We start from the raw sequence: 11,693 nt of genomic DNA on the forward strand, positions 1-11,693 counted from the left end.
CAAGCCCAGCCTCAAGGCAGATGCATAAACATGCCTGCTCCTCCCCTTCTACGGTTGGGCAAAACATCCCCCCACCCCCTTTCCAGGACCCCAAGGAGAAAGAATCACGTCCTCTGTAGCCCCTCCCTGGCCCTCGCCTACCCCCCGTTTCCCCCCCAATTCCAGGCCGTCCGCAGCAAGCCTCGTAGGCACCTTGAGATAAACACCCACTAATGATTTTATGATTTTCTGCTCTGGGTAACCGCGCTCAGCGGAATCCCTCCCCCCGCCGTGGCGACGGGGGCCGGCCCAACCGAGGGATGGGGGGATGGGGGCGTTAGTTTGTTTTTTCCACGGCCTCGTCCCCACACCTGTTTTTCATTCATTCATTCGTTCGTTCCTTCATCCATTCACGGATCTGTCACTGCAGCCGCCCCAGCCCCTCGGATTTCGGGAAGGGGGCTGCGATGGGGGAAGGGGTGGGAGATGGGGGGGACGACAGAGGTGGGGGGTGGCGCACCGGGGGGTGGAGGGTTGCGAGGGGTCCGGGAGCCAGGACCCTGCGGCTCCGGCTTTGTCAGACGCGAGCGAAGCGGCGGCGGGGGCGGGGCGGGGGCGCTCCCGGGGCCCGAAGTTGTCTTCCGAGGCGCGGCGGCGAGGACAGCGGCCCGGGGTGCGCCCCCTTTGTCTGTCCCCGGCAGGCGCCGCGTCCCCGCGCGCTTACCTGGTCTTGGAGAACAGGAAGGCAAGTTTGATCAGGCCCGTAGGTGAACAGCAGGATACTCTCCTTGGCGACGCTGGCAACTTGCAGCCGGTGCTCCAGGATGTGGAGTTCCATCGTCCGCCCGCGCCCCGTCCGCGGCAGCTCATCCGCGGGGGGACGAGCCGCGGCCCCCGCCCCCTCCGCGCCCTGCCGGCACCGACAGCCGGCCCGGGGACCCGGGAGCTCGGCGCCAGGCGCGGGGGGCGGCGGCGGCCGGACCAGGCCGGACAAAAGGGAGGAGGCCCGCCAAGTTGCGAGGGGGAGCCACGGGTCGAGGGAGGCAGTGCCAGCGGAGCAGCAGCCGAGGGGCCAAGCTGCGGAGCAGCGGCGCGCGGGCGCCGGCGCGGGGAGCAGCTGGTGTTCGCTGTAACAAACAACTTGCCACTCAAACGCCGGTCCCCACTGCGCATGCGCGGCCCGCGCGCGGCCTGCCAGGACTTGTAGTCCGCCTGCGGGGCTCTCCCGGTGCTGCTGCTGCTGCCGCCGCCGCCGGGCGGCCGGAGCTACCGGCAGCCCGATGCACGGGAGATGCAGGACAGCGGGCACCCTCAGGACCACGGGGAAGGCCGAGGGGAGGCACGGGGCGGGTGGAGCCAGCCTGAGCCTAGGCGCGCCCTCTGGCACCCACTCAGGCTCGGTACTAGGCGCTTGGAGTGTAAAGCGAGCAAACCAGACGACTCCGGTGCTGGAGAAGGCCCGAGTCTGGGAGCGCCAAGATGTAGGGCAGTCGGTCATGAGAGTGCAGAGAAGCCAAACCGAAAAGCTTGCTGGGGACCCGGAGGGAGGGGATTGACAGGTCAAAGGGGGTGACCTGGGGGGAGGGGACACTCAGGCTGGGTTTTGAAGGATGAATGGGAGTTCGTAGCAAGGGAGTGAGGGCGCGCGGTTGAAGGACAGAAGCCTTCGGGAGGCTGAGGCAGGTGGATCGCCTGATGTCAGAAATTTGAGACCAGCCTGGTCAACGTGGTGAAACCCTGCCTCTACTAAAAATACAAAAGTTAGCAGGGCATGGTGGTGAGTGACTGTAATCTCAGCTACTAGGGAGGCTGAGGCAGGAGAATCGCTTGAACCTGGGAGGCGGAGGTTGCAGTGAGCTGAGATTGCACCACTGACTCCAGCCTGGGCAATAGAGTGAGAGTTCATCTCGAAGAAACAAAACAAACACAGTACAAACCAAAAAACAAAACCCAGCTGGGTGCAGTGGCTCACGCCTATCATCCCAGCATGTTGAGAGGCTTGAGTTGGGCAGATCACTTGAGGTCAAGAGTTCAAGACTAACCTGGTCAACATGGTGAGATCCCGTCTCTACTAAAATTACAAAAAAATTAGCTGGGAACGGTCGCATGTGCCTGTAATCCCAGCTACTAGGGAGGCTGAGGCAGGAGAATCACCTCAACCTGGGAGATGGCAGTTGCAGTGAGCCAAGATGGCGCCACTGCACTCCAGCCTGGGCGACAGAGTGAGTGAGACTATGTCTCAAAGAAGCGAAAAAAAAAAGAAAGAAAAATCTCCAAGTATGTTTGGAAGAGGTTGACCAACTGCCCTGATTTTCCTGGGACCAAGGAGAATTTCAAGATGTAAGACTTTCATTTTCGAAACCAGGACACTCTCCAGGAAGACAAGTTGGTCACAGGACTTTGAAACAATTTACTTATGTACATCTATGAACTCTAAATACAGATCGAGTATTGTGAATGAAAATTGAGCATCCAAACTGAGATGTGCTATCATGTGTAAAGTGAACCCTGGATTGCAAAGATTATTATGAAAAAACTTTATTTTATTAATAATTTAAAAATATTGATTATATGTTGAAACACTTTTTTTTTTTTCTGAGATGGAGTCTCACTGTGTCACCCAGGCTGGAGTACAGTGGCGCAATCTTGGCTCACTGCAACCTCTGCCTCCTGTGTTCAAGTGATTCTCCTGCCTCAGCCTCCTGAGTAGCTGAGATTACAGGCATGCGCTACCACGCCCAGCTAATTTTTTTATAGCAGAGACAGGGTTTTACTGTGTTGGCCAGGCTAGTCTGGAACCCCTGACCTCAAGTGATCTGCCCGCCTCGGCCTCCAAAGTGTTGGGATTACAGGCATGAGCCCCCACACCGGCCTTTTTTTTTTTTTTTTTTTTTTTTGAAATGGAGTCTTGCTCCCTCGCCCAGGCTGGAGTGCAGCAGCACGATCTTGGCTCATTGCAACCTCTGCCTCCCGGATTCAAGCGATTCTCCTGCCTCAGCCTCCTGAGTACAAGCGCGCGTCATCATGCCCAGCTAATTTTTGTATTTTTGGTAGAGACGGGGTTTCACCATGTTGACCAGGCTTGTCTCGAACTCCTGACCTCAGGTGATCTGCCTGCCTCAGCCTCACAGAGTGCTGGGATTACAGATGTGAACCACTGTGCCTGGCCAAAATGCTAATATTTTGGCAGCACTTTGGGAGGTCGAGGCAGGCAGATCACTTGAGTTCAGGAGTTTGAGACCAGCCTGGCCAACATGGTGAAACCAAACCCCACCTCCACTAAAAATACAAAAAAATTAGCTTGGTGTTCTGGCGGGCACCTATAATCCCAGCTATTTAGGAGGCTGAGGCAGGAGAATTGCTTAAACCCGGGAGGCAGAGGTTGCAGTGAGCCGAGATCATGCCACTGCACTCCAGCCTGGGCAACAGAGTGAGACTCTGTCTCAAAAAAAAAAAAAAAAAAAAAAGCAGAGTGAAGTCAGCACCCAATTCAACATGGCAGGTTCTAGAGAGGTTCAAATCATGATGGGGCCGGGTGCGATGAGGGGAGGTCCCTTCTGTTACAGGCTACTGTTAGTCCACACTTCGTCTGACCTAGTGGCCTTCTGTGCATGGCAGCCACCCAGCATAGATTTTGATGATTTCCCATGTCACAAGCCCTGTCTTCACAAGGTGAGCTTCTGCAGCCTCCCTGTGGCTAAGATGCAGGCACATCAGACCTGTGTATGGCTCAGGTTCAGAAGTGAGCAAAAGGTGCATGGATGGGATTTCAGAGAAGGCAGCAGGGATTTGTCTGGTAACAATTACTATATACTACATAGCTCACACTTAGTGGAGAAAAATGACAAAATAGCCCGGTGCAGTGGCTTATGCCTCTAAGCACGGTGGCTCATGCCTGTAATCCCAACAACTTGGGAGGCTGAGATGGGAGGATTGCTTGAGACCAGGAGTTTGTGACTAGCAAGATCCTGTCTTAAAACATTAAAAAAAAAAAAAAAAAAAAGCTGGGGATGGTGGCACACGCCTGTTGTCCCAACTACTTGGGAGGCTGAGGCAGGAGAATCACTAGAACTGAGGAGTTCAAGGCTGCAGTGAGCTGTGATTGCACCACTGCACTGTTGTCTGGGCAGCCAGGCAGGACCCTTTCAAAAAGAAAGAATGAAAGAAAAGAAAGACAAAAGAAAGAAATGAAAAGCCAAAGAAAGAAAAGAAAGATGAAAGAAAGAAAGAAAAGAAAGATGAAAGAAAACGAGAGAGAGAGAAAGAGAAAGAAAAAGAAAAAGAGAGAAAGAAAGAAAAGAAAAAGAGGAAGAAAGAAAAAGCAGGAAGGAAGGAAAATAGGAAATGACATTATATTAACTCATGAATTCTTCTTTCTTTTTTTTTTTTGAGATGAAGCCTCACTCCATCACCCAGGCTGGAGTGCCGTGGCACAATCTCAGTCACTGCAACCTCCGCCTCAAGCAATTCTCATGCCTCAGCCTCCCGAGTAGCTGGGATTACAGGTGCACACCGCCATGCCCAGTTAATTTTTTTGTATTTTTAGTAGAGACGGGGTTTCACCATGTTGGCCAGGCTGGTCTCGAAGTCCTGATCTCAGGTGATCTGCCTGCCTCGGCCTCCCAAAGTGCTGGGAGAATTCTACTCTTTTTTTTGAGACAGGGTCTCACTCTTACCCAGGCTGGAGTGCAGTGGCGTCATCACGGTTCCCTGCAGGCTCAAGCGATCCTCCCATCTCAGCCTCACAAGTAGCTGGGTCTACAGGCACACACCACCACACCTGGCTAATATTTGTATTTTTTGGTAGAGATGGGGTTTCATCATGTTGCCCAGACTGGTCTCAAACTCCTGATCCCAAGTGATTCTCCCACCTCTGCCTCCCAAAGTGTTAGAATTACAGGTGTGGGCCACCGTGCCTGGCCTGAACTCATGAATTCTATAGGTTGTGAATTCAGACAGGGCCTGTGAGAAGTTTGTCTTTGCTCTGTGGTATCTGGCCTTTACTTGGAAAGGCTTGAATGCTGGCGGTGATTTGGATGCCTGGGGGCTGGGGTTGCCTGGAAGCTTCTTTACTCTGTGTCTGAAGCCTGGTTGATGGGTGCCTCTCTCCATGGGGCTAGGGCTTCTCACAGCTTGGCAGCTGGATTCCCAGAGAGGACATTGCAGGGAGAGTCTGGAGAGCAAATGTGCCAAGAAAGTCAGCTGGAAGCCACATGGCCTTTTATGACCTAACCTCAGAAATCAAGCTGGGTGCGGTGACTGCTGGATGTGGTGGCTCAAGCCTGTAATCCCAGCCCTTTGAGAGGCTGAGTTGGGCAGATCATTTGAGTTCAGGAGTTTGACACCAGCCTGGCCAACATGGTGAAACTCTGTCTCTACTAAAAATACAAAAATTAGCTGGGTGTGGTGGTGCATGCCTATAATCCCAGCACTTTGCGAGGCTGAGGCGGGCAGATCACTTGAGGCCAGGAGTTTGACGCCAGCCTGGTCAAGATGGTGAAACTCTGTCTCTGCTAAAAATACAAAAATTAGCCAGGCGTGCTGGTGCATGTCTACAGTCTCAGCTACTCGGGAGCTGAAGCATGAGAATTGCTTGAACCCAGGAGGCAGAGGTTGCAGTGAGCCGAGATTGTGCCACTGCACTCCAGCCTGGGCAACGGAGCAAGACTCCATCTCAAAACAACACACAAAAAAAGAAATCATAGGGATGTCACCTGCATGGTATTCTCTGGGTTGAAACAGGTGCAACCCCAGCTTGAGTTAGGGGAGGGGGCTGATATAGTCTGAATATTTGTCCCCTCTAAATCTCGTGTTGAAATGTGATCCCCAATATTGGAGATGAGGCCAAGTGGGAGGTGTTTGGGTCATGGGGGCAGATGCCTCATGAATGGCTTGGTGCCCTCCCTGTGGTAATGAGTGAATTCTTGCTCTATTCACATGAGAGCTGGATCTTTAGAAGAACCTGGCATGTCTGTTGCTCACCACGTGATCTTGTTGGCCCGCCTTCATCTTCCACTATGATAGGAGGCTTCCTGTGGTCCTCACTAGCAGCAGATGCTGGCACCATGCTTCTTGCACAGCCTGCAGAACCACGAGCCAAATACACCTCTTTCCTTTATAAATCACCCAGCCTCAGGTATTCCTTTATAGCAACAAAAATAGACTAAGACAGGGTCATAGACCCTGCTTCTTGATGGAGGAGTGACAAAGTTACTTTGTAGAAGAGCATGTTGGATGAAGTTACTATTGCAGCCATTTTGGGAAAATACAACTTGCCATTTAGAAACGTGAAGTCCTGGAGAAGGTGTGGCTGTGGAAGCTGCCACAGCTTCATTTTCTTTCTGCCTGCCTGCCTGCCTGCCTCTCTCCCTCTCTCTCTCTTTTTTTTTTGAGACAGAGTCTCGCTCTGTTGCCCAGGCTGGAGTTCAGTGGTGTGATCCTGGCTCACTGCAATCTCCGCTTCCTGGATTCAAGTGATTCTCATGCCTTAGCCTCCCAAGTAGCTGGGACTACAGGCGCCCAGCACCACACCCAGCTAATTTTTGTATAGTAGAGATGGGGGTTCACCATGTTGGCTAGGCTGGTCTCGAACTCCTGACCTTAAGTGATCCACCCACCTCAGCCTCCCAAAGTGCTGGGATTACAGGTGTCAGCCACTGTGCCTGGCCCACAGCTTCATTTTCTTATCAGGCCAGTTCTGCCCCACGGTGCTGGGTAAGGGTCCTAGAACTTTAAGCCTAGACTTTATTTCTTCAGCTTTCCAAAAGATTCCTGTTCTCTTTTCAATGTTTTAAAATTAAGCTTTTTGGCCAGGTACTATAGCTCATGTCTGTAATCTCTGCACTTTGGGAGGCCAAGGTGGGAGGATCGCTTGAGGCCAGGAGTTTGCGACAAGTTTGGCCAATACAGTGAAACCTTGTCTCTATAAAATAAATAAATAAAATAAGGCTTGTTATCTTAAGATAATTGTAGATTCACTTGCAATTGTAAGAGATTAATACCCAGAGAGCCCTCGTACCCTTCATGCAATTTCCCCCAATGGTAACAGCTTGCAAAACTAGAGTACAATCTCACAACCAGGAAATTGCCTTCAATACCATCCACTGAACTTACCCAGGTTCTATCAGTTTTACATGTAATTGTGCGTGTGTGTTTAGTTCCATGCAATTTACTCAGTGCTCTAAAAATAGACTCTTCATCTTACAATGTTTTTAAATTTACAGAAAAATTGTTAAGACAGTAGGATTCTCATATATCCTGTACCATTTCCCCCTTTTATTAACATCTTGCACTGGTATAGTATATTTGTTACTGTTAATGAACTGAAATTAATACATTGTAATTAACTGAAGTCCATACTTTAGTTAGACCTCCTTAATTTTTACCAATTTCCTTTTTCTTTTCTTTTTCTTTCTTTTTTTTTTTTTGAGACAGAGTTTCACTCTTGTTGCCCAGGCTGGAGTGCAATGGCGCAATCTTGGCTCACTGCAACCTCCGTCTCCCCGGTTCAAGGGATTCTCCTGCCTCAGCCTCCCGAGTAGCTGGGATTACAGGCATGCGCCACCACCCTGGCCAATTTTGTATTTTTAGTAGAGATGGGGGTTTCTCCATGTTGGTCAGGCTGGTCTTGAACTCCTGACCTCAGGTGATCCACCCACCTCAGCCTCCCAAAGTGATGGGATTATAGGTGTGAGCCACCGTGCCCGGCCCAATTTCCTTTTTCTGTCCGAAGATCCCATCCATGACACCATGTGACATTTAGTAGTAATGTCTTCTTAGGCTCCTCTTGGCTGTGATAGTTTACAAAAAAAAAATTAATTTTCTTTGAGACAGTCTCACTCTGTCACTCAGGCTGGAGAGTAGTGGTGTGATCATAGCTCACTGCAGCCTCAATCTCCTGGGCTCAAGTGATCCTCCCTCCTCAGCCTCCCATATTTTTAATACAGACAGGGTTTCACCATGTTGGCTAGGCTGGTCTTGAACTCCTGACCGCAGGTGATCTGACCTCAGGTGATCTGCCCGCCTCGGACTCCCAAAGTGCTGGGATTACTGGTAGGAGCCACCACACTTGGCCAGTTTACTTGATATTTTAAAAATAAATTCCTCTGCTATGTAAACTGACCAGAATGGATTCTGTTGATTGCAACTAAGACCCATAACTGATGCAGTTGGCATTCAAGCCTCACGCTGGCTTATTTTGTGTGTGTGTGTGTGTGTGTGTGTGTGTGTGTGTGTGTGTGTGTGTGTGGTAGAAATGGAGTCTTGCTATGTTGCCCAGGCTGGTCTCAAACTCCTGGCCTCAAGTGATCCTCCTGCCTTGGCTTCCCGAAGAGCTGCGATGACAGTGTGAGCCACCACACCTGGTCAGTTTATTTGACATATTAAAAATAAATTTGTGGCAAGGCGAGGTGGCTCACACCTGTAATCCCAGCACTTTGGGAGGCCAAGGCGGGTGGATCACTTGAGGTCAGGAGTTCGAGACCAGCCTGGCCAATATGGTGAAACCCCATCTCTACTAAAAATACAAAAATTAGCTGGATGTGGTGGCACATGCCTGTAATTTCAGCTACTTGGGAGGCTGAGGTGGGAGAATAGCTTGTACCCTGGAGGCGGAGGTTGCGGTGAGCCAAGATCGTGCCACTGCACTCCAGCCTGGGTGATAGAGCAAGAATTCGTCTCAATAAATAAATAAATTCATTCATTCATTTCTTTGCTATGTAGACTGACCAGAATGGATTCTGTTGCTTGCAGCTAAGACCCATAACTGATGTACTTGGCATTCAAGGCTCACTGTGGTGTGGTCTTTGCTTACATCTCTGGTCCCATCTGCCACCATTCCCAGCCTAGTACTTTACCCTCCAGTGAGAGATCTCTCTCCCTCTTCCATACTCTCTCATGGCCTCTGACTCTTGTACAGGCTGACAGATCCATATTTATTTCACCTCTGTCATCACCTCCTCCGGGAAGCTTTCTGTGATTTTTCCCAGCAGCGTGGGGTGCCTGCCTCTCACCTGTATGTCCACAGTTCTTCGGGGCAGGGCCATATGCTCGTTAAGATCATGGTTTCTGGCCAGGTATGGTGGCTTATGCCTGTAATCTCAGCACTTTGGGAGGCCAAGCGGGCGGATCACTTTGAAGTCAGGTGTTCAAGACCAGACTGGCCAATATGGCAAAACCCCTCTACTAAAAATACAAAAATTAGCTGGGTGTGGTGGTGTATGCTTGTAATCCCAGCTACTTGGGAGGCTGAGGCAGGAAAATCACTTGAACACTTGAACCTAGGTGGTGGAGGTTGCAGTGAGTGGAGATTGTACCACTACACTACAGCCTGGGCAACAGAGACTGTCTCAAAAAAAAAAAAAAAAAAAAAAAAAGGCCAGGCGCTGTGGCTCATGCCTGTAATCCCAGCACTTTGGGAGGCCTAGGCGGGCAGATCACAAGGTCAGGAGATCGAGACCATCCTGGCTAACACAGTGAAACCCCGTCTCTACTAAAAAATACAAAAAATAAGCTGGGCGTGGTGGCGGGCGCCTGTAGTCCCAGCTACTCTGGAGGCTGAGGCAGGAGAATGGCGTGAACCCAGGAGGCAGAGCTTGCAGTGAGCCGAGATCGTGCCACTGCACTCCAGCCTGGGCAACAGAGCGAGACTCTGCCTCAAAAGAAAAAAAACCACAAAAAACAACAACAAAAAAAACAAAAAAAGGCCGGGGGGCGTGGTAGCTCATGCCTGTAATCTCAGCACTTTGGGAGGCTGAGGCGAACAGATCATGAGGTCAGGAGTTTGAGACCAGCCTGGCCAACATGGTGAAACCTTGTCTCTACTAAAAATACAAAAATTAGCCAGGTGTGGTGGCGGGCACCTGTAATCCCAGCTACTTGGGAGGCTGAGGCAGGAGAATCGCTTGAACCTGGGAGGCGGAGGTTGCAGTGAGCTGAGATCGTCCCATTACACTCCGGCCTGGGTGACAAGAGCAGGACTCCGTTTCAAAAAAAAAAAAAAAAAATCGTGGTCTCTGATGTCAGACATAGCTGAGTTCTGACACTGCCTTCTTCTAGCTATGTGGTTTTAGGCATGTTCTTTATTTTTTATTTATATTTTTATCTTATTTTATGATTATTTTTCTTATTATTTTTTGACAGAGTCTCACTCTGTCGCCCAGGCTGGAGTGCAGTGGCGTGATCTCAGCTCACTGCAACCTCCGCCTCCCAGGTTCAAGCAATTCTCCTGCCTCAGCCTCCTGAGTAGCTGGGACTACAGGCGCATGCCACCACACCCAGCTAATTTTTGTATTTATAGTAGAGATGGGGTTTCACCATGTTGGCCAGGCTGATCTCGAACTCCTGACCTCAAGTGATCTGCCTGCCTTGGCCTCCTAAAGTATTTTATTATCTTTTTTTAAAAAAAGAGATGGAGGTTTTACTAAGTTGCCCAGGCTGGTCTTGAATTCCTGGACTCAAAGAATCCTCCTGCTTTGGCCTCCCAAAGTGCTGGGATTACGGTCATGGATGTGATTACCACCACACCCGGCCTGAACACACTGTTTAATCTCTGTGAATGCTCTTTTCCTCCTAGGTAAAACAGCATAATAAGAGTTCCTGACTCATAGGTTGCAACAAAAACTGAAGAAAATGCTAAAAAGTGCACAGCATGGCCGGGCGCAGTGGCTCACGCCTGTAATCTCAGCACTTTGGGAGGGCGAGGTGGGTGGATCACGAGGTCAAGAGATTGAGACCATCTTGGCCAACATGGTGAAACCCTGTCTCTACTAAAAATACAAAAATTAGCCAGGCGTGGTGGAGGGCACCTGTAATCCCAGCTACTTGGGAGGCTGAGGCAGGAGAATTGCTTGAACCTGGGAGGCGGAGGCTGCAGTGAGCCGAGATCGCACCACTGCACCCCATCCAGCCTGGCGACTTGAGTGAGACTCCGTCTCAAAAAAAAAAAAAGCAAACAGCACACAAATTAGGCCCATGGTCAATGCTAGCTGTGGTCATTTCTATGATCATGCCCAGAAGCCCTGACCTGTCATTCGTGGCATGAAGTTGAAATGGTCCGATTCCATGGGGGCTGTCACTTCCCTTATACCAGTTGCTTAGCTCCAGGATGGCAGAGGCCACTCCTTTTTCATCTTTCTATTCTCAGAGTTGACCTACAAATAGGTGTTTGTCAAGTGGCCTAAATGGATTACCCACCCCAGCTCCTGTAGTTCCTGCCACATGGGACACCATGAGAATCTTCTTTTCTAGCTCTGTGCCAGGAAAGCTTTTGCTGCCTCCGAAGACCTGGGAAGTTTTCTACTTGGGGACAATTAGGCAACATGGCTCAAGGGCTGCTGCTGGTATCTGGAGTCTGTTAGCCTGGGTCCCTTCCCTTCCCATTCTCTTCCCCTCCCCTTCCCCTCCCCTTCCCCTCCCCCTCCCCTCCCCTCCCCTTCCCCTCCCCTCCCCTTCCCCTCCCCTTCTCCTCCCCCTCCCCTTCCCCTCCCCCTCCCCTCCCCTTTCCTTCCCCCTCCCCTCCCCTCCCCTTTCTTTCTTTCTCTCTCTCTCTCTTTCTTTCTTTCTTCTTTCTTTCTCTTTCTCTCTCTCTCTCTTTCTTTCCTGTTTTTTTTTTTTTTGGAGTCTCACTCTGCTGCCCAGGCTGGAGTGCAGTGGCACGATCTCGGCTCACTGCAACCTCTGCCTCCCAGGTTCAAGCAATTCTCCTGCCTCAGCCT

General features: G+C 50.7%; 1 protein-coding gene across 1 annotated transcript in view; it reads right to left on the minus strand.

The window, feature by feature from the left end:
* Positions 1-11,391, minus strand: part of CASTOR3P (CASTOR family member 3) — a 62,271-nt gene extending 50,880 nt beyond the window's left edge. Inside the window, 2 exon segments of the mRNA XM_063606009.1 lie at positions 704-741; positions 743-11,391. Coding sequence (XP_063462079.1) covers positions 704-741; positions 743-1,477 — 773 coding nt within the window. The 5' untranslated portion in view covers positions 1,478-11,391.
* Positions 11,392-11,693: the final 302 nt, after the last annotated feature.

Source organism: Pan paniscus, chromosome 6, assembly GCF_029289425.2.
Source record: "Pan paniscus chromosome 6, NHGRI_mPanPan1-v2.0_pri, whole genome shotgun sequence".
Lineage (NCBI taxonomy): Eukaryota > Metazoa > Chordata > Mammalia > Primates > Hominidae > Pan > Pan paniscus.